This window comes from Pelobates fuscus, chromosome 10 (genome assembly GCF_036172605.1).
Source record: "Pelobates fuscus isolate aPelFus1 chromosome 10, aPelFus1.pri, whole genome shotgun sequence".
Classification (NCBI taxonomy): domain Eukaryota; kingdom Metazoa; phylum Chordata; class Amphibia; order Anura; family Pelobatidae; genus Pelobates; species Pelobates fuscus.
The window spans coordinates 45,546,535-45,570,890 of record NC_086326.1 but is presented as its reverse complement, the minus strand read 5'-3'; the positions used below and the strand labels follow the sequence as shown (position 1 = coordinate 45,570,890).

Here is a 24,356-nt window from a genome sequence, read left to right as displayed (position 1 = left end):
GAAATTTCCAGGTATCCCGGTGGGCCAGTCCGATCCTTTGCATCAGCAGGAGTCGATAGGGCAGCCGGGCTGCTGGAAGTGAAAGGCCTGGTCATAGCTGCGACCACTGGTGTACATACCATGGTCGCAGCTGCGACCGGGCCTGTCACTCCAGGGGGCCCGGCCACCCTGCGACCCGCTACTCGCCATTATCTTTTGCGGCCCCTGCCCGCGCGACAAACCGCCGGGGCTGCCGTCCAAGGGGTCCATCGGGTGGCCCATGCTGTCAGGGCCACCCGATGGATATGGATTGTAAGGGGGCCCGGTCAGCGCTGGGCGCTTTAACAGCGCGACCGGGCCCCCTGTGATTACATCACACCGAGCTAGGAGGAAGTGACCGCACGTCACTCCTCCCAGCTAACACTGAGAGCCGCACCAGGGAGTCAGAGTGGGAACTCTGACTCCCATCCACCTGAGCCACCACTGGACCCCAGTCACCCTCCTGCACCTAAAAGGTAAGAAACAGGAGGGTGACTTAAATATTGTGTGTGTGTGTATGTATGTCTGTCTGTGTGTGTCTGCCTGTATGTATGTATGTGTGTCTGTCTGTATGTGTGTCTGTCTGTGTATGTATGTATGTGTGTCTGCCTGTATGTATGTATGTATGTGTGTCGTGTGTGTGTATATGAGTGTCTGTGTGTCTACATATGTATGTGTCTGTCTGTGTGCCTGTCTGTGTGTGTCTGTATGTATATATGTGTGCCTGTCTGTTTGTATGTATGTATGTGTGTGTGTCAGTGTGTGTTTGTCTACGTTTGTATGTATGTATGTGTGTGTGTCAGGGGAGGGGGGAGAATAGGGGAGGGGAGCCCATGGATCAGTTTCGCACCGGGGCCCCATGGATTGTGTGTACGCCACTGGCTGCGACCATGATAGTTCCGCCACTGTTACTTGTTCCATAGCTGTAGAATAGGCATCATTACCTTGCCAGCCCGTCCTGACTGACCTGCAACTCAGAACAATCTCCCCACAGCAATGTAGAGGAAAGAACAAAGTGGGGCGTTCATTCCTTAAATGACGGCTGTCCCCTGCTCCCCTCCTGTGGTAGATGCAGACAGGACAACAGCGTAGGTAGGGAACCTTTCCCAGCTTCTTGCCGCATGTGAGAAGATCTAGGCCGTAGGCTCTTCCCAGATCAAAGAAATAAAAGATCATTAGACATCTTAGGAGGTGACGATGCATCATATGCCATCTTGCCATTATATTTTTCTGCACTCACTTCCTGCTCCTGTGAACACGTGGAGCTGCAGCCATTCCCAAAAAAGCAGAACACAGTCTACTAAATGTATCCAGAAAATCCAGTCACCTGTGGAAACATTGTAACAAGCTCGAAACCACAGTGTTTACATTAAAATCCCTGCAGGCACAGGCTGTAGACACCAGAACAGCTACATTAAACTATAGTTGTTCTGGTAACTATAATATCCATTTAATTAGTAAACCTCCGCCACTACATTCTGCTCTATCCACAACACATTGATGGAGATTGAAAATAGCAGAAAATAAACAATCAGTGTTCAATTCATCCGTATTCATATTTGCATGATTTATTAGTAAAAATGTTTACTTTTTCCATAGAATTGCTATCAATGCAGTATTGCACACATAGGAGGAAGATCCACATTGAATAAAGGTTTACCTAGGGCAGCACAGTTACAAGGATAGGGCCTCTCTCTACATTGAACACCCTGCCTGCTAATAGCGAGGAGAATTTAAAACATTAACAGGATGTTGATAAAAAGGCATTTAAACACTAACAATGAAGTTACATTTGAAGTAAATGGTTGAGTTTTAATGGGTGGTGGGTCCCATGCTTATTTTTTTAGGACTTGTTGCCTGTGTTACGTTGGCAAAGCATGTGTGAACATATGAGTATGGGGAATTGGGGGCAAGTCACAAAAAATCCATCTGATGACATCCCTAAAACATAGGATTTCATCCTGCACTAGCTCTCATTCTGAATCTTTTGAAATTTTGTTTTTCTCTCTCAGAGATCTTCTTTCAAGTGATGCTATGAAGGAGTACAACAGAGCACGAGTTTACCTGGATGAAAACTACAAATCCCAGGAAAACTTTACGGTAGGTACATCGTTAATCCCCTCGATTCGAATTTACTAACGCCTGTACATTTAGAAATGTAGGGCGCTTTACAGCTGTTAGAAAACGTTTAAAGCAGTTTAATGGTTTGTAAGAACTTTTACGAACATGTCTGCGTTGAAATGACCTGATATATTCAAAGCACTCTAAGTATACAAATACTTTTGGGGATGATAAAGGCCGACTGCTATTCTCAAATAAATGTGTTGCCCAAGAGGCTAAATCTGGCAAACATCGTGGTTTGACTCTAGATTGGCAAAACTTAATTTGATCAGAAGTGAGCAAGTACGTGTAAAAAAAAAATTTGCTAATACTTTTACAGTGTGTAAAGTAAAGAAATGAATTGTAGTGTTGCTTATAAGGTTTGGAGAATAATCTCAGAATACTTCTACTAAACTAGGCTTTGAAAACAGACTTTATCCTTTGCTCACTGTATTTACATAGTCTTAGTCAGGCTTTTGGCCTTTCGTTGGATAGACTGATCTGTATTTAGAAGCTAAAACTACTGCAAGTCTTAGACTTGCAAGTAAAAGAAACCATTTCATTCCAGTAAGGATGATTACCATCCATAAATTTTATCGCGGGTCCTTCTAGCTGCACATTTGGGCCTCTGTCTTTAATTTTTATTTTATTAGCTCTTGGCAGGCTTCCATTAATAATAATAGTATTTTTTGTTCCCATGCTCTACAAATGAAATCCATAATTTACGAGTGATATTTGTTATGCTCCAAATTAGATCTGTATCATCAAGAAGAGCCTCAGTTTTCCCATTTCTTTGATGGACAATTCAGGGATTTGCACTTCTTTGCTTATTACCTTAAATATATATTTAAACTAGAAGGACATTTTAAAAAGTAATGCAAACTGCTTTAGTTTTGGGTACTTTATTTTAATGTGTCAACCCATTTTTCATGGTTGGAATGGTGATAATTCACTTCTCATCGTTTGATTGTAAACTATTGCACGGAGTTTGTTAACATCAAATATTCTTGTTTTCTTTTGGGTTTTTTTCTGTAAGTGAATTAATGATGGGAAAAATACAATTCCGATGGTATTCCATGAAAATTTGTGTTTGTTTTGGTAATAAATAAGAATAGATCTTTTTTTTTTTTAACTTTTTGGAATTTGTTATTTTTACCAAGTGTTGTTGACTGTACACGTTGACTTAATCTCAATCTATTTACCATTATTTACCATTATTTTTGAGGTTCAGCAAACAACAAATGATAAACACACGGAAAAAAACGCAGACAACAGTATTATGTCAATAGTGGGGCTCAGTTCTAAGGAAACCGCTGATCCCATTAAAACAATGCAAAATGTATGTAGAATTGTCAAAAGGCCTCAGCTGTCAATCTCGCCAATTGACTTAAGTCCTTAAGTAATTATTACTCATTCGATTTGTGAAATAGCTATCTCGTCTTTCACCATGAAAATTTCTCAAAGAAACCTACTCTGTTCATAGTACTGCATTATAAATTATTGTTGTCCAAATCTGTATAAAATTCGCTTAATTATGAATCCATAAAAAATACAAAAATAATGGGAATTGCTCCTCAGAGTGACAAACAACACCTCAGCTCCTCACTTAATTATGAAACTTCTTTTCCTATGAAGATTAAATGGACCACATGTACAAGACAGTCACTTAGTCTGTATTTGCATCCATTAAAGGAACACTATGATATAGATTCCTTGTGGCTGTTTAGGCCTGCGGGAGAAAAAATAAGTTTTTTTTTTTTTTTTAAATTCTTTATTTTATTTGTGCAAATAAGTAACAGGCAGGTTTGTTCTGCCACAACAGCTGAGGCAAACCAGATGATACATAGAAAGGTATAACACTATGGCATGAAGGGCATTGCACATTTTTAGGGTTAACTGAACAAGATAGACATATAATACAGCTTGACAGCGTAATCTGCACGGTCGTTGCTTGGATCCGTTAGTGATTATACATGTATGGCTGACAGCGTTAAATTACACAGCTTTGCTATCGACTTTGTTGTCGTCTCTTAAAGTAAGTGAAGGCACTATATGTGATATTGTGTTACTATAGAGCTTAATACAATTTTTAACAATTTTTAACAATTAACAATTAACATTATATTTGCACCATAAGTGTAGCTGTCAACATGGCAACTCTCAGGTTTAAATGTCGCTAGACAAGCCACCTATATATAAAAGGTGTGATGAGACATCCTTGTGATAATCTGCGATCTTTGCATTAAATAACAAATTGTTATATCATTAAAGAAAGAACAAAGAAAAAAAAAAAAAAACGGTATGGTAGCAGGCTGATTAAGCATTATGTTAATTTCAATTTGAATTACAGGCTAGGCAGAGCATGTTTGGATTATCTATTGAGCGAGTGATACTAGGCTATACAAATCCTAGGCATTTAAATAGAATTACAGTGCTAAACCAAATAATAAGATGATTGTCGCTTGTGTACCGCTGGGTTTTCTGCTGCCTGGGTTAGAGTCCCTGTCAGACTTAGCTGAGTTGGCAGCCAGCTCATGTAGTCTGAATATCAGCTGATACCTTGGCAGGGTACCCAACTTCCACATGTGTACTGCCCATAGGCTAACATGGTGATTTAGCAAGAACTAAAGAGTTGAGATAGAGTCCTGAATACTAGCAGTGACCAGGTAATAGTGGCAGAGCGGTGGCCTACTAGATATTATTGTGATCACTTCCTAAGTTACGTAGCGTCTTGTTTACATTGCACAGTTTAAGCTACCTACTATTTTCTGACTTTGTTCCTTTTAAGTAATTAAGCAATAGGGTACCCCAGTGGTTATCGCTTGAGTTTATGTTAGGTGTGTGAGAGATAACGAGCTTTAAAGGTAACTATCAGACCAGTTAGGCTAGGAATTACGTTGGATGAGATCATAGAAGGTCTGAAAAGGGGTACGGTTTGTTCTGCGCGGTGCTCAAAACGATAGTTAGGTAACTACATTATAAACCCATATACATATATACATAACTTTAACAGAGATAGATAACATAGTGAGGCTTCCCTACCGTTTACGAGTGTAGGCTAGTCAGTCGCACATTTCAAACATTGTGTTATCACTTTAGTTGCGTTGTGCTATTCAATGTGGGTGGTTAGGGAACCATAGCTTGCAGGTCCACCAGCTGTCGTGTAAGATCTGTCGTGGGTCGATCGGGGATAAGCGCTGTGCCAAACATTGTGGTGTGTGAGGGGGGACCGTACCTGTCGTAGCTGACGGCACCCTGGGGCTGGTGTGTGCGCTCTGTCCTCCCTTGGTCAGTACCCAATTGGTGGCCTGGTGTGAATGTGTGTGTGGTTAGGTGTGGCGTGATGTGTGGCAGTGTGTATTTTTGTGTTCCCCGTCAGCTCCTGGATTGGTGCTCGTCAGTGTCTGGTCGTTTGTGAGGTGGGTGTGCGTGGGTGAGTTATTGCTGTATTGCTGGACCTCGTTGGTAGGTGTTAGGGAGGTAGTAAAGCCGTTATACGGCCCGTCATCTGAAAACGGGTCTGGGAGGGTCAGGGCCCCGTAGTGCCCTAAGGGGGGGGGGGGGGAGGCATTCTGTTAAACAGACATATACATTACAAGTCCAAGGAGAAATCGGTGTTTCTCATAGGTGTCCCAGGGTTGTCTGCTGGGGTGTCATCCATGCGGTTTCTGAGGAGAATATAGTCCACGGTGAGTCACGAGTGTTAGGTAGTGACAGCAGCATAAGACACAGGGGTTGAGCCTCTCGGGATAAACGGGTTGATTTTCGTCAGATCCCAATTATGGTCCGATGTGGTCAGGTGAGGAAGTCCTTCTTGGGCGAGGGAGTCCTGTGGGATGCCCAGAGTCCGCAGAAGGTCCGGTGCATCCTGGATGTCGTGGATCAGGTGGAAGTCCTTTCCTCGTTGTACGCTGAGAGTCCTGGGATTCCGCCAGTTGTAGCTGATTCCATTTTGGCGGAGCAGGGAGGTGAGTGGCCGAAGCGACCTGCGCCAGGCCAAGGTGCCGTTAGACAGATCGGCAAAGAAGGTTAGTCCCCTGTTGTCGAACTGTAGTGGGGTTTTGCCCCGTAGGGCCGTGAGGATCACAGATTTATCTCTCCCAGTGCGAAACGTGACTATGGTGTCTTTTGTGGCTGAAGACGGTGCCCTGGGGGGTTTAGGGATCCGAAATATGTCCGCAGGGGTGATGGCTTCGGGCTGTCCATGCGGCAATATGGCTGCTATCATGCGCCGAATAACGTGCGGTAGTTCGGACTCCGATATTTCGTCCGGTAGCCCTCTAACTTTCAAGTTTTGCCTTCTTCTGGTGTCCTCCTGTGCCGCGAATCGGCGTTCATAGAGCCGGTTCTGCCCTTGTAAGTCCTGTACTGCCTTTTGTAAGGATGACAGGTCCTGCTGGTGGCTCTGTGAGGAAGTTTCCAGCGTGTTGATGCGGCCTGTCAGGCCCTGTATTTCTCCCCTGAGGGCATGTACATCAGCCAGTATATTCTTTTGAAGATCAGCCAGTAGGGCTTTCATCACCCCTGTGGTCACCAATTCAGTGTCGGTAGTCGTCCCTTGGGGTCTGGCCCGTTGTGGCATGACTGGAGCTGGTAGGTAGTCGTCCTCTGCGTCTCCGGATAGATCATCAGAAAAATCAGAGCAGCCGCCATGAAGGGCCGCCATATTGGGTTCTGTCGGGCCTCGTGCTTGCCTCCACATATCTCCGATCGTCAGCCCAGAGGTAGGTTTTGCCGGCCCCGGCTTTTTATTTTTCTTTCCCATATTGCTCTTGGGGGTTCCAGCAATCTTTTGGGGGGTTAGTGGGTAATTCTTAATTAGTTTAGGCAGTTTTCCGTCGTGTTGTATCAGGAGCTCTAGTTATCTGCGACCGCTCTCCTCGGCAGTTCGGCTCCGCCCCCCAAAAATAAGTTGTTTTAGTTACCTAAATAAGTTGTTTTACAATATTGTGTATGTGTGTGTGTGTATATATATATAATTTTGTAACATGCCCAAAACACCTACTTTTCCTGCAGCGGTTGCTGCTGTGATGGGATCTCTGTGCTCTTTCTGCACAGATCTCTTGCACGCCAGTAGTGATGCCAATATCAGAAATGCACTGCAGGGCATGCAAGGGAGCTGTGCAGGAGGAGCACAGTATGTAAAGGGCTCCCTACGTACTTCGCCACCCAGCAGCCCGACTTTCAACTGCAACTGGCCCAAATTACTAGCTGTTCCGGATTTCAAACACCCTTCCCCTACAGTGTCTTTTTTTTTCTCTTTAATTCTTTATTTCAAAGACGACCTTTACACAATGCATCGTCATCCCATGTAACAGAGTATTATAGAGTGTCCTTTTAAAGAATGTGTAATCATTATTCACAGCAATTTTGACAAAAGAAGACAAAAGTACCATTTTGTTGTTGTACTTTGCAAAGATTTTACCCTATCTACATTTAAAAGAGTTAAATAAAAAAAAAATTATCTTAAATAAAATGGAACTCTAAGCACCCTAGAATTGTAGTGGTTATGTTGTCAGCATGTCGTTAGTGCTATCCACTGGCTTCATGTCAGACTGTGACGCAGTGTCTCCTTTGGTGTATCGCTCTTGTGTGTATATTGTATAAGTTCCACATTAGCCATATCGGTTATGTCTATATTTGGATGACACTCATTGGCTGAGCATGTCAGCCTATGCTCTCATCCAATCAGTGCCCTCCACATTTCAACGTAATTGATATTGCCAACGTTGACTATAGCTTCCTGTCTCTCTAACAAGCAGGCTGTAATGGCCATAGTGCTTACATTGCCCCATTAAGTAAGCGGTATGTGTGGCAAAAAGCCAGTAACTCAGAATCTCACAGTTTGTATAAAACAGCAATATACAGGATTACTTTATCACTCTTTTCCATTTGCACTGGATTTTGTGGTCTGTTCGCTTAAACAATTTGTCCTTGACGCATTGCATTTATCTCTGTTGTATTTATCCAATGGTTTACACCAATGTTTCCCCTCCTTTAGTGTATATAACTGTAATATTTTGGGATAAGTTTGAATAGTTTTTCAACACATGGCCTGGTCTTGCTATTAATTCCCTACAATGATTTGCTGCTGTACTAACATTATGCAGGTCAAACACATTTACATGTGCTGAGCTTTTAAAGACATCTACTGCCCTGCTTAATGTTCCAAAAATTATCATTTTATAGTTTTCTGACACATTAACATTGATCTTACATGATCTGGGCCCATTGTCATTTTTCTTTTCTTTCAATATGTTCGATGTCATTCTTTGAAAAAAACTATGGGGCACATCAATTGAAGCAATTGTTTTACTCCGTTGGCATTTGCTCCAAGCTGGGCAGTTGGCCTGGGGCCCCACCAGCATAGAGGCCCTGTAGCTGTGCATAGTAGTGACTCACTATGGGGATATAACTACCGTGTGTACCCCACGCCTAACCTGGAAGCGGCCCTGAGAGCAGGTACCATGCCTGCTTTAAATGCCCCTAGTATGTGAAGAACAAGGGAGGGCTGCTTGGGAGTTGTAGTTCTACAACATCTGGGGATCTACCTGTTGGGCAGCCCTGTATTAAACAGTCTGATTATGAAATATAAGCTTACATTTATCAATAATTTACATTTTTATTTCTGTGAGTGGTGTGTAGGCAGGACCCCCAGTGCCATGCCTTCCCCAGGGGCCTGTAATGCTGGTAAGACTGCCCTGCAGACACTATAACCACTTCAGTGTGATGAAGCCGTAACGGTGCTCTGTTTTCTTTTAAATTTATATTAGAAATTTAACAGTTTACATCTTAATCCAGTTCAGATTATGCCGATTTCCACGTGCAAAGGACAGAGTTTATAACAATGATTGACAGATGGAGGTGCCCAGTTACTGGATAAATAGATGTTGATTTCTTAATTTCATTTTACTTTTCACACCTCACAAATATTTACGTATAGGTCTAAATATCATAGGATATGACTGCGCCCCTTTTAAGAGGGATTTTTCTTTTTGATTATTCAGTAATAATAATAACACTTTTTAGGCAAGCAGGAATTATGTGATCGTATAGAATTAAGTCACATTTCATGTCATTAAATAGGGAAATATTCATAACATTCTAAAAAGAATACTCTTTCAGTTTTTTTTTAGGCAGTGTCCCTTTTAATAATTGCACTGCTGTACAATCTGCATGTTCTTCGCCTTTCAGAACAGAAGAATGATCCATCACTTGCTACTATGGTTTCCAGTGCCGAGTCTATAAACTTTTATTGCCAATCAATTATTGATAATAATTCCTGTTTTACAGCTGTAAGCGTGTTCCTGATAATAAGCTTATTATCACAGGGTCTACCCAGGAGAAAGAGAGACATTTTGCTGTATTATATGCCAGAGCCAGTAAAAGGTTAGGGATATTTACACGTTACGTTTCCATCCAGAAAGATTAGACCATAAAACTATTAGGCTAATGCCTAATATTCATTTAGAAACACATTAATATAACAATACAACAGTTCTTTGTAATTTCTCAATCAAAATCTTTTTTTTTTGTTTTAACTGGACATAATAAAGTATTACTCTGTATTCTTTATTATCCAGCATGTCTTTAAACTATAGCAGGAGCAGAATTTAAGATTGGTCTTTCTATGTTAAATTGGTGTTTCCGAGCTGCAGGTCACTAGGAAGGGTTTGGGGGCTCACGCAGGTTTGCATCCCCCGGGACCTCAGTTTAAATGCTAGTATCAATGCTTTACAATAACACATAATAAATATAAATATAAAAAAAATCTTCCAGACATTGAAATTCAAATACACCCCATAGACTTGTTTTACTTTTAAGCTCAGTGTCAGGACTCAGGATCCCAAAGCCACTCCCCACAGTAATTTAAATTTTGCATTCCCAAGCACAATGCAGTCTCCTTCCTATGGGAAAACATTGTGATTGGCTGAGATATTCACTTTTGATGTTGTCAGCCAAGGAGGCAGATCAGGGGCAGAGCCAGTACCAGCAGATTGGAATAAAAGTAAGATTTTACTATATTTAGGAGTGCAAGGTAGGGCCAGGGGGCTAGATAGTGTTTTTAACACTATAGGGTCAGGAATATGTGTTTGTGTACTTGACCCTATAGAGTTCCTTTAAGTCCAAGCTTATCTGGGTTCTTTAAAATAAATAAAAATAAATACCACCTCAGAATGCTCATGTGTGTAACAGGAGTTGCATGTACAGTTTGTGGATTGAGCTAGATCCTGATGTGGAGAAGGCCAGGGCCAGACTACATGTTGTTTCCACTTGTTGGATTTTTAACACAATCCCTAGGTGTTCCACAAAGTGAGCTTGGGTACCTGTTGTTTGGACTAGGCATATCAATTCTGTAGTTTACGTTAAATCTTTAAAATTGTAGTATTCACATTTGATGTTACACTCTCCACCCTCCCACCTGGACTATCTTATGAGAGAGAAAGGTGAAGTTAGTTTTTACTAAATTAATGATATCTGAGTAATATTTTTAGTTGAGTCCGGTTTTGTTAATTGGCCAATAATTGAAAAAGGAAATTAAATTGGATTTATCGCACATATAAATCCTGTCGTGGATATTAATTGTAGAAAATATCAGAACGTTCCCAGAATTGAATTAAACCAGCTGATGATTCTAAGCTTCTATTAGTTGTAGCAATTAGTTTAGTTATGTTTAACAAAGAAGAAATTTGATTTACAGAGGCGTGATTTAATTGCTTTTTGAGAATAGTTAACCTTTCAAAAGCATGGGGAGCAACATGTCTCTCCCATTTTTGGCATGCAAAATGTTAAATAGTCATGGCTGGGTCTTTGATTAATCAGTAGGTTAGCTGTATTTACTGGGGTAATCCATGAAACTGCTCTACTCAACAGAGATCAAATGCTGAAAACACGTATGAAGTCAAAAAAGGATGTTTAAATTACTTTTAAAATAATCTATATAGAATTATTAATCTATTTTTAACATTAAAAAATTTAAAATGTAAAATTATTTTTATAATATTGTGATAAATATTCTTTCAAATGTGATTGTGTAATGGTGAATGCAAGATTAAAAAACAAACAAAAAAAAAACCTACTTGCATACCACAAGGGGGAGCCAAAACATTAGAGTTTGCATTGTTTGGTTTTTGTTTTGTTATTTGTTTTTTAGTTTCACCAGACAAATACAAGCAAATACAAGAGTACGTTTTTTTTTTTTTTTATATATATTTACCCCTGCCGCTGAAAGACACCATGTTTATCTTTTATTTTTACCAAGCTTAGAATAGCCCTACATAAAATAGTTTAGATTGTAAGCTCTTTTGTGCAGGGCCCTCTTCACCTCTTGTTTCTGTCTGCATTACCTTGTATGTCAGTACTTGTTTTATTTTTTTAACTACTTGCCTGCTGGGTTCTTCAAATGATCAATTCACTTGCAAAAAAGCAAGTGAATGATGATTTGCGAATATACATTGTACAGTTGTAGGGAAGACCAGAGAGACTGTCCATTATCAAACACTGTCTGACTTAAGGTGTATGTATATGACTGAATGACCCTGTCTTATACTAAAGGTAGGGTTGAGGTTTTCTCATTTTTTTTAATTTATTTTTTTACACATACTTTATTTAACAAAGAATCTATTTTTATTTTTTTATTCATTTTTTTAAACCTGATGAAATGATTATATTAACTACGTATTGAGATGACACTTGTCTTTTAAGCAAGGTTCCATTTATTGTTTCACATATAGATTACCCACAATTCATACATCAAAAGAATTCAAGCAAACCACATGCATCATGGACAGGGGAGAACAAAATGGCTGCTTCAGGATATTGCGACGCAGCGCAAATAATAAAGGATAATATATATATATATAGGCAAGCGGCATGGATCGAATATAATATTAATATACAAGGAGCATAAGGAAAGAAAAATTGAAAGGGAAAACATTGACAGTGCTGCTTTAAAGAAACACTCCAAGCAGCAGCTTCCTGTATTGGTTTTGATGCCAAGAGTGCCATTGTATCACCCTTTTAGTAGTTAAACCTTTTATAATTGTTTGACTTTTTACAAAAAAATTCATCACCTCTTATCTAACACCAGTGGAGATAAGTGAAAAGAAAAAAAAATGCTAACAATCCTCTTATTTGATGTAGAAACCTCAAGATTCCGCCCAATTTTCTGCATTCATTGAGCATCCCTAGCTTGGAGATAAGCCTGTTAGTCCAGAAATCTTGTGAGTGTATTTTAAAGACCTATTTACTCATTTATGGTTACAGTAGTATGTATTTACATTTTTCCCCCTGTAGATTCCCTTTTCTGTATTTAATTTGACGTCTCACCTGGGGTCCTACAGGCTCCACTCTGACAGCTCTCCAGCATTAGTAGTGGAGGCGGTTGCAACCCCTGGTGGACACAAGGTACGAAGTATTTAAAAACTGTTACACTGGGGAGAGTTCCAGGTCACTCCTGGCACCATAACCACTACAGTGAGCTGCAGTGGTTTTGGTGCTTGGAGTGTTCCTTTAAGTGCCTTTTAGTCTGACAGCCACTAGAGTCATGATCTCTGAGAAAAGTAACCAATTTCAGAGAAACAGGATAACATCAATGCATCAAAACCAATACAAGATGTAGTGGTTTTGGTGCTTAGTGTCCCTTAACATAATGTCAGAACTTTCAGTACAAGTAGTGCATAATCCTGTTTAAGGCCTATGTTGTTTATTTTTTCTCCTGATCTGTATGGGCATTGTATTAAGCCTTCTTCATACCATACCACATGTCCCTTGTGGAAGAAAACAATGCTATCAGGGGAGAATAGAATTCTGCAGCACGGTGGCCTGGTTACAGTTTATACTTCATTATTTACAGGTGTGATGGGAAGAAGTTGATATTTGTGGAGTCCGTTACAGCTTTTTGCAGCATCACTTTGTATAATACTTTGCAGGTCAGCTGCCAACTTTGGCAGTAAAAGAGAAGGAACTTATTTTAAGAACTTGGTACAGAGCCAACCACATTCTAAAGAAATGTACAGGATAATCGCTTAGACCAGTGTCTTCTCTCCTTACAAATATAAAGTCATAGGGATTGAATATTGAATGCATACTTTGTTTTACTTTTTTCTTTTATTTAAGTAGTTGTGTTACAATTTTCTGGGCTAGGAACATTCCTTTTTTAAAGCCGAGAATATGAGAACTCTGAGAATGGACAAAAGCTTAGTGGGACTCTATAGCTTATCCTTCGATAAATCCCCGCTTCAGTCTCAAAATAGTTGTTGCTCATTTGTGCCATTAGAGAGCGAACCAGTTCCAAAGCATATCAGACTGATCCCACCCATAAGGGCAGTCCAGAACTGAAATACCAGCAAGTTCTCTCTGCACGAGAGATACAGCAACCCCGGATGATCGTTTCGGCCTTATCATTGAAGTGTAGCTGATACCCCTCTAGGCACACTGAGCATGGGGTCCATGTCTGGATTACCCTTTTAACTTAGGGAGAGCCAAGTTAGTGCAACAACGAAAAACAACGAATATCAGAACATTTATTTCCCAGGCCTGATCCTGTACAACTGAAGGCAGTAAGACACACATATCTCCTATCCATGTTTGCCGCGTTTATCGCGATGCCTGAATAACTCTGGGAATTTTAAACTTTAGGCAGTGCCTTAAGAGAAGTTTCCACTTCCCCGTACTTGGCAATCTTAACCTTAAGAGCATGATTACTGGTAGATAATTATATCCAAGAACAATTGGAACAAAATTATTGGTTTGGGACAGCTAGCTGCCAATTTTAAATTATTTGAATGCACTAACATAGGGCTTGTTTCTAAAATTGTCAGCAACTTTTAACATTCTCAACTATCATCCATTTTAATGCTGCAAAATGTTAAGTTTCACTAATTGGCAACTGCCAAAATGTTTAATATCTCCCATAAACATTTATAGGAGTCGCTAAATGCTAATTAACACCTGTCCATGTAGCACTATTCATGCTAGATAGTATAACTTACCACTTGCTGCTATACACACCTGCCTTATCTAGGCGTGAATATAAAAACTTCAAGTATTACTTGTTAAAGAGTGTGTTTTTAACTACAAGTAGGCACTAAACTTAATATTTGTGTTTGTTTGTATATGAGCACTTAAGCTTGCAGTCTAAAGAAAGCCAGATAGGGATCTACAGACTGAACACGGCTACATTCTGCTTTACATTTCACCACAATTTATGCTTTATTAAATTAACCTATACAGTGTTTTGTTTATAGCAACAACCCTGGTTGTATATCTGAAGATTCTGTGTAAGGTACTGATGTGTTGCTTTTCATGTTGAGTTTCCTCTTTAGAGACAAGAATTTATGTAAAGCAAAACACATTTAATTTCATTTTTATCGTCCGTGTAAAGCTATACAGGTTGTTGATGTTTTTTTTTTATTGTCTTATTTTTAAATAAGTAAAGACCTAGCCATGTAGATTAGTTGGTGTAAAACTATAAATGGACACATGGTGGCAGTATATTTCAACAGTATTCACAAGTGTTCATAAACTGACATAAGAAACCAGTGATATTATATTCACACCTTTCTACAATAGACAAATAGGGATATCTTGAAATCAATGTTCTCATGACCCAAGTCCACTCTTTTATGCCCTAAAAGGTTTATTCACTATAACATGACGTGTACTAAATTAAAAACCAAATTGCAAATTCTAGGCTAAAATTGTCATGCTGAGACCGGAGTTACGCTGGCAAATTATTATAAATCGTCTATCTTTGATTCATTTTACAATTCTTACATTTGGTACAGTTTGGGGTTTAATGCATAAACCTTTAACTTTCATGTTGGAAATGTTGAATAGTGAGATAGGACCGAGAACATGAGTAAAAGAAAGGTGGAGTTTTATAGCAAAAGTATCAAAATAATAGTCTTTAAGATCTTAAGTCATGGTAGCTGCCATAAACTATGAGTGGAGCAGCTTTGATTTTAGAAAATAATGCCTGAACCTCTATTGCTACAACTACATTGATACTGGGGGCAAAGCAGAGTCATATCAGTGACTGCAGGCACTGAATGTATGGACAGACGTCCATACACTCAGGAACCCAATTGGCATTGGAGACCAGGTAAGGGAGTCACAAGTTGACCATGACAAGTTTTGGAATTTAGAAGAAGGTATTTCATTAGGATCAGTCTATTTTGTAAAGGATTACTCATAGAAATCAAATCACAACAGCTCATTCTTGTGTACTTTCACATTAGTAGTTCTGGTTAGCCCAGTGCTCTCGCCCATGCTACTTAGATATGCAAAATTGACATCCAATAGTCCCTTTCAATATTACATTTTGCATTGTGATTTGTGCAGGCGAATGTAGTAAGTTATGTACTTCCATAGTATATATTGCTCTTCCCCCTACCCCCAGAAAAAAATAAAAATAAATAACATATGCACTATGACCTTATTTGTAAGTGCTAGCTATAAACAGGCACACTACATAGGTAATATCTTTATAGAAGAAATAAAATTATTCCTATAAATTTGCCAGTTATTTAGCAAGCACAGTGTACAGACGAATATCATTACCTAGACGTGCCGCAACGTGATACATGAATCACTGGTACAATTTCATTTAGGGTCGTTTTTGTACTTCTAAAATCAGTGAAGCAAATCCAGCCCAGGGATATTAAGTACTGATCAGCTTTCCAGTTAGAAACTCTCACTGTTTGTTCTTTTTTAACATTTTTCTCTGAATCACGTGACTCTAATCTAAATATTAAATCATTTTAAGTTCATCCCCCCAAAATGTAATCATTTGAAAAGCATAGCATATACAAAAATATTAAATCTAGGCCTATATTGTGCTCCTGAAATGTCGTATAGCAACTTTAGAAACACAAGCATTAATCAAAATTATCTTTTTATTTATTTTTCCAATCACGAAAAACTATTTTTCTTTACTGTCCCTTCAAGCGCCACAGTTGTGTTTAAAGCTTAAAAAGTGAGACATGCATTGCACCTCCAGAATTACAAGCAATTATAGATAACCAATAGCAAAAAAATAAAATAATAATTTACCAATTGACAGCCTCACCACCGATGTATTAAAGTTGGAGTGTATGCAAACAAGTCTGTCGTCATAGTGAATTTACTTATTGCCCACCTTGTCCTGTGAACCGATTTTAAAATGTAGGTACAACTTACTCACTCCGTATTATGCACAGTGAAAGTTGATGATGTCACAATGGCGATATGCTAATGTACCTATGACATCATAATCTAGTCTAGATTGTGTTTATGTATACACTGCACATATGTGGAACAATTTATTCTCTCTCCTTTTTAATTGACCCAGTGTCTCTGACTAGCTTAGGTTATTACAAACTAATCCAAATTATTGTACATTTTTTTCAATGCCTGACATAGTGTGTGCTCAAGGTAAGATAACCATAATATCTGATAAATGCAACATGTGTGATGATTGGTTCCTTCCCCTTGACTAACTTGTGACTTTATAATGTAAGGTAGCATGAATTAATTGTAAATACTGTACTTTAAACTGAAAAATACAATTTACCTATAGTTTGGGGTTCATTGAAGCCATTGTTCATGAATTGGCCTCGCAACACAGAGCTAGGAAGCTGTGCCTAAATTCTGACATTAATTGCTGGAGATTTAATGAAATACACTTTAGAGAACCACCTAATGTGTTGGCCTAACGGATTTTAATTGGATCATAAATAAGTGCTCCGTGACTTGATGTAGCATATATCTGAATACTGTTTGCTGATAAGAGATAATGACTTTATTGATGTTTGGGAATAATTCTGCTATGTATTTTTGTCGGAACAGTAACCCTTTCTGTGCTAGAACTGGCGTCAAGATATTGCAAAAATGCCAGTCTGTTCTTATTCGATAGTTCTTTTTTTTTTTTTTTATCATTTGTAATCCATTATTATTTGTTATTGTATGTGTTCATATTATAGAAGTATATTTGTATATACATGGGGGTGTGTTGGGTGGGGGGAGTGTTTGTGAATATGTGTGTATATATAAATTAACTATACACATATAACACATATACAGTGCAGGTGATAAATAGAACTGAGTATTTCTTTGGCACTCAGGGTTACAAAGTGCTCCATATATTAGTTATATGGTTATTATGGGGTGTAAATTTCTGTTTAATGATCTGTTACAAAAGCAGATTTATGCCAGAATGTATTCGTAAATTATTTTACATCTCAGATTTTATTAGTTCTTTACTTGGCTAGAGTTGATCCAGTTAGATCGGTGTTGACCTTGCATACTACGGTAGCGATTTTAAGAAAAGTGACTACCCTTACCAACTCACAGACTGCTTCACACGGGATTACCTATAGCTATAAAAGGACAAAACGTGAGCGTTGTATTACATTCCACTGATTTTTATCATGGCAATGGATTAGTGCTAAATATAACTGAGAAAGCACTTCACTTTGTTTTAAAGGACTGCCCAAGAGACTATTGATCAGTGTACTCTAACTGCTCAGAAATAATGTGTCTAATTTAAATGGCCACATGGAAAGGTATAGAATAAGCATTACTTATCCCTTGAAAGGCTTAGAACATCGATAGGAGGACATAACGTTAATGACATTTCTATACTTCAGCTTCAGAAATGGCTAAATGAGGGAGAAATTACAAATTTATTTTCCTATAATTTTAGCAGTTGTCTTGTTTTACTGCAGTAGTGAAGCTTGACGTATTAAAGGACTCTTTGTGATAATTTGACTAAGAGTGTAAAACAAACTCTGTGATCTATAAATAAGAGGGGCTTGGAGTCTTTCTGACTGTTGTATTTGATTATCAACGAGGAATAAACTTGAGCTCTATGAGTTATACAAAGCGTAGCCCACCTGTTGTAGTGTATATCTTTAATATTTCATTTACTTCATTATTATGAACTCAACAATATATGAAAGCAATAAAATACGATGCTGCCAACATGTCTTGTGTTCATATCCAAATGCAGGCCCTGTTGGTTTTCCGTCCACACATTTCTCATAAACCATTTAAATAATATTTTCAGATGTTGTTTAGGTGTATCATCTATATTACTACCTATGGTCAACTATGTCTCCATACCTCCTAACTGTCTAAGATCCTGGGTGATCATCCTGATCATACGGGTTAATCCCAAGTCATGTCCCATTTTGGAACACTAAAAAAAACAACGAATTAAATGAGTAAATTATCACTTTAGAGCTACATGCATGTGTGGATATTTACTACTCTGTATATGTATTGATCTCCTAGAACCATCAAGGTGCATGTGGTTCTATTTCAATAGGACTCCTTTTGCAGTCATACACTTCTGAAATACGTCTACTCAGTTGAAAACTTCCAGTGTAGCTCATCAAATTCACTTTGAAATCCAAAGTTTGAGGATACAATCCAAAATAATGTTTGTTTGTTTTTAACAAAAATGAAGGGGACACTCACTGAGCACAAGTAAATAGTAGTCCAAAAAAAGGTTAGGAATTAGGACCAACACTCCTTCGTATAAAATCAGATATCATTGGTGCTTACGATAAAATGGTCAGGTTTTCCAAAACCGCTTGAGAAAGGCCTCTCTGTGAGATTAAAATGTCTGGGGGGTTTTAAGCACCACTACGAGAACACTGATTTTAATTGGACCGTTTTTAACCTGTACTTAAGGAAAGTTTAAGAACAAAGTATGCCATTTTATTATGTTATTAGTGCGAACTGCAATCTTAGTGAAGGATTCTGGTAAATAATTGTTTAATTTCATAGGAAATATATGACCCATTGAAATGACTAAGCCAGCCATATGTATTCAAGGTTAATCCTTCTTAAATTGTACACTTGTAGTATGCTAACATAGATAATACCACGCTCTCAGGATGTGTATTTATCTTTTGTAGTAAGGAAATAAGGTAATTTTAACACTGAGGCTCGTGCTGCAATGCTTTTGAGTGAAATTAAACAACAGGAATGGAATCCATCATCCAACTTTTTGCATGTTGAGGTTATTTACTGTTGTCTACAATCTGCATTGAATACAATTTCAATACATTTTATTTTACACCACCTGATTTATTTTTCGTCAAAGTAGCCATAAACTGTCAGATCAATCACTGCATGAATAGACGCCTCTAGCATAAAGTTCATACGGCTTGCACGGCATGGAGTGTTTACACAATATCTCATAGAGTATGCAGCATTACATTATACACACTATTACAGAACATTTACTATAGGGCTTTAGATATTTACATAATGAACTAATTCAGTATTGACAAATTAGTGTCACCAGGATGCAATACTCCCCCAGCCTTCTGGAAAACCTGGGTATTCTATTGTAGTTTAACAAATATTTGTAACATTTCAGAGCCATTCCGACATAATTTTAATTTAATAGCTGATCTGATTTTACATACACACCTGTGTTAATACACCCATGGCTAGAACAGATATTTCCGTAGAGAGCTGTAATAGTGTGTATTCTAATAGGGAAAGTTTCCCAAGGTGTTATTCTGTTGGGAGGTATGTCTGTATAAAATACTCCAAAAAAAAAAAATAAAAAATCTGGGAGCTAGCAATATAATGTGGAGCAAAGCCTTCACAGCTTCTGATTAAAAATACAAATACAATATATATATGTGTATATATATATATATATATATATATATATATATATATATATATATATATATATATATATATATATATATATATATATATATATATATATATATATGGCACCAAAGGATTTATTTAAAGGACCACTATAGGCACCCAGACCACTTCAGCTCAATGAAGTGGTCTGGGTGCCAGGTCCCTCTAGGGTTAACCCTGCCTGCTGTAAACATAGCAGTTTCAGAGAAACTGCTATGTTTATAATAGGGTTAATCCAGCCTCTAATGGCTGTCTCATTGACAGCCGCTAGAGGCGCTTCCGCGCTTCTCACTGTGATTTTCACAGTGAGAAGATGCCAGCGTCCATAGGAAAGCATTGAGAATGCTTTCCTATGGATTGAATGAATGCGCGCGGCTCTTGCCGCGCATGCGCATTCAACCGATGACGTCCAAAGGAGGAGGAGAGTCCCCAGCGCCAAGGGTGAGTGTTTAGGGGAGTATGGTGTGGTTGGTTAGGAAATATTTTATTTGAGAAAAAGGCTAACTGGCATGGGGCAAACATACAGGTGGACTGACCAGAACGATTGTCTTTTTCAGATTTTGGCACACTTTAGCAATTCTGTTTTTGTTTATGCCAAAGACAATGTAATGTATATTTTTCTCTTCCGCTTGCATTATTTCATTCATACTGCGCTGAAGGGAGGAAAGCCATATTATGGTGTAAATGTATTTTATCGCTCCGTGTGATTGCACAAAGCAACTCACAATAATAATGTTTTATATTTGTCATGAACTGGGCTGATACAAAATCGTGTTTATCTGAACGGTGGGTGCAGTCCAATCGTTGATATAGGATGTCTGAGCAGGAAGAAGCTGTAGTCTATCACTTTTCATTTTCTTTTCTTTCTTTCTATTTTTTTTTTTTTTTTTTTTTTTTGATATGGGAAAGGCAGTCCAGACTTAAACCATTTAAATGAAGTGGATGTCAGGGCAGTAATACACTGAAGTCGTAATTCTTCTTCCCTTGCCCTCAACCACACACATAAAAAAAAAAAAAGAAAACGATCAATGAAGCCGCCATTGGAAATGAGTGATGGTTACGGGTTCTGGAGCCCTGGTTTCGGCTTTTGAATAATTTTCTTGGAAATTTATGGAAAATTAATTACAGTTTACAGATGTTCCTCGGTTGGCCTTAAAAAAAAAAAAAAAAAGAAAAAGAAAAAGAAATGGATGCATGTATGATGAAGGACATAATCTGCTTTATGAAACTGATGAATCCATTCCACTTCTCCTCCCCCCTACTTTCTCTGTTCTGTCTCTTTCTCTCCTTTTTGTAAGCTTGGGTGAAAAGACATGCTTGATAAAGTGAAAGAAGTAAGATTGGTTTTCTAAGGGCACAGGGATTTTCATGCTAAGCTAAATCATAACTGTCTTGATTTCATGGCTGTATAATACTATGCCGCACCGAGGCACCTGGACTCTCCTATCACCCCCCCTTTCACGTCCCCCATCTCCCCACCATATGCTCACACCACCTTCACTGCCACCTTAAACCCCCTCCACCACAGATTATGATGTGCAGCCATCAGCTGCAAGGGTCCACCGTGAAGGTGAAACTGTCGTATCGATCTTTTTAGCACTAAAATATGAGCCACTTTACTCCTCTCCTCTATGCTGTGATGTGAAAAATAATAACTTGGATCCAAATTAAAAATATTGATCCTTGGAAGGTGTTGAAAGTAAATAAACACCTTCAGAAATATTCAGGTCAGCCAAGAAATGGCGTTCGGCAATAAATGTGTCGGCATGTCAGAATTCAGGGTTCGTGATCTGTTTTTTTTCTTTGAATTGATTTCTCATTATTTACTTCCTTAAAAAAGTCTTAAGAATCGTCATTTACTTTTAAATCCCTGTGTTTTGGTCAAATTATTTGTTTTGGTCACACTAGCTCCTCCTAATCCACCGGCTTATTGATTAACCAGCTTTTATTTAGGGCTCTCATCATCATTTTTTATTCATCCAGCTTAGACTTTATTTCACTGTAATGGATGAGCTGACTTTAGGCTATCAAACGGCCAAAACAGTTGTCACATGTTGATTTTTATTGCCCCCTTGCTGGCAGTAAAGGGATGAGGAAGCTGGCACTTTAACCCAGTAGTAGAATAGGCTAGATACAGTTTAAATTGTTTCCATTTAAATTACAGCATTGCATAGACCCAGGAAAAAAATTATACAATACACAGAAATACATAGATATAGAAATATAGTAAGCCAAATAGGGACCTGAAAAGCCTGTGTCTGATTTTGGCACCATTTTATTGTTTGCCCTAAGCCCCCTGTAATATTGAGGGAGAAATAATAACACTTCCAGTTTTGTGATTTGTGACAATGTTAAAATAATTATAGAAACATAGACATAGAAACAGAATGTGACGGCAGATAAGAACCATTCGGCCCATCTGGTCTGCCCAGTTTTCATAATACTTTCATTAGTCCCTGGCCTTATCTTATAGCTAGGATAGCCTTATGCCTATCCCACGCATGCTTAAACTCCCTCAATAGCTGGAAGGCTATTCCATGCATCCACTACCCTCTCAGTAAAGTAATACTTCCGGATATTATTTTTAAACCTTTGCCCCTCTAATTTAAGACTGTGTCCTTATGCTGTGGTAGTTTTTCTCCTTTTAAATATAGTCTCCTCCTTTACTGTGTTGAGTCCCTTTATGTATTTATATGTTTCTATCATGTCCCCCCTGTCTCGTCTTTCCTCCAAGCTATACATGTTAAGATCCTTTAACCTTTCCTGGTAAGTTTTACCCTGTAATCCATGAACCAGTTTAGTGTGGAGCATTGTTACCAGTGCATGGATTTAATGCAATGAGTGTGGGGTTAATGCTGCAGGTTTAGGGTTAGTGCGGTAGGTGCAGGGTTAATACAGCAGGTGTGGAGTTTATAAAATACTCAATGAATTGAAAGATATACTGTTCTAAATTATTCCTAGAACATGCTACGGTTTAGGCTATGGTTTTGCCTGCATACAAAAGTACCTAAATAGACGCAGCCTACCCTAAAACATAGCTCTTACCCCCCATATCCACTTATCCTCCCCGTTTGTTATAAATCAGGGTTTATGCCCATTTGTCCTGGTAGGTTGTGCCTTTTGGACAATGTTGCATTAAAACCTCCCATGTTTTTCTCATATGTATACATGTATGTTATTCTCACATGTATTATTGAATGCATGCTTGCGTGCACGCTCATAGAGAAACATTGGACACACATTCAATGTCTGGCGTCTTTCTTTTATGTATGTCAGTGTCGTGTTCAATTATACCAAAAAGGTGTGATACTATGTACTGTAACCTGGTCATTTCAGTTCTCTATTTCCAACCTGGTTATTTGATCATGTTGTTTTGGTTACCGTTTGCTATGCATTACAAATCTTTTTTTTTTTTTTTTTCACCTTGTACATAGGAAATACCTATTCATATAGCACAAGGTTATGTACCAATTACAAGATAAAACTCAAACTTTGAGAAATGATTCTGTAATTTAAAGAAAATACACATGCAGAGAGCTAAGAGAGCTAAATTGTTCTTAGTGCAAACATTAAAAGTTATCAAGAGCCAACACAGTCTGTAGGTGAGGAGTTATTTAATAGAAGTTATTGGTCATTTATGGTGACTGAGCGGTTTATAATTATAGTAATTAGAGAAATATCATTTAGGATTGGTTTTATGATTACATGCAATCATTTGCGTAAGTATGTTGTGGCCAAAGTCCAACAATTTGCCATTATTGTTGTTGCCTTGTATCTAATTAGCCAGACATGTTGCTCTTATTGTGATTTAACATAGTATCAAGGAGACAATTAAATACAAACTAGTCTGCATAGTATATAGTTGCATAATTCTATCAGACTCTGATAAACAACTGAGAATGGTCAATTAATGTTAGTCTGTTAGAAGAAGAATTCAATAAAGAAGCAGTCCGTTATTACCAACAAGTACTAATCAACGTTTCGGTACCAAAAGAAGCCTTTTTCAAGCCATCATCAACACAGACTGCAACAGTTTAAGTAGCAAATACAGATAGTCACTGTTAAAGTGCTGTGTGCAAATCAGAAATGTGTGCAAAAGCAATAAGGTGTTAAAAAATGAAAAAAGTTAAGATATGAATAAAAAGCAATTTAACCCCTTAAGGACACATGACATGTCTGACATGTCATGATTCCCTTTTATTCCAGAAGTTTGGTCCTTAAGGGGTTAAACGGTCTTTACTTAAAAAAAATACATAAAATACCTGGAAAAGAAAAGAAAGAGACGTAGAGAATAATTTACTCTCCGACTGGTGATATCAGCGCGCATAGTGAAACCTAATGACCGCAATATAAATAAAACTCTTAATTCTTCTCTATTTATCATTATCACTAAATTGGGAAGTGCAAAGAGTTGACATAGGAATTAAAATTTGTAAAACAAAATAACTAAGTTGGGAATTTTTCCCTTTCAGATATATTTACCTAAATGTGCAATTCACTGTAATTGTTGCTGTGGTGAATAAACACCAGTGGGTCAATATTAAATATTAGCTTAAAAAGCTATGTATTCTGCCATAATC

At 38.2% G+C, this 24,356-nt stretch overlaps 1 protein-coding gene across 2 annotated transcripts in view; it reads left to right on the top strand.

Moving 5' to 3' along the window:
• INPP5A (inositol polyphosphate-5-phosphatase A) overlaps window positions 1–24,356 on the top strand; it is a 474,649-nt gene that overhangs the window by 192,013 nt on the left and 258,280 nt on the right. For both annotated transcript variants that reach the window (XM_063433731.1, XM_063433732.1), the window contains exon 4: window positions 2,031–2,118. In XM_063433731.1, coding sequence (XP_063289801.1) covers window positions 2,031–2,118 — 88 coding nt within the window. The remainder of the gene's footprint in view (window positions 1–2,030; window positions 2,119–24,356) is intronic.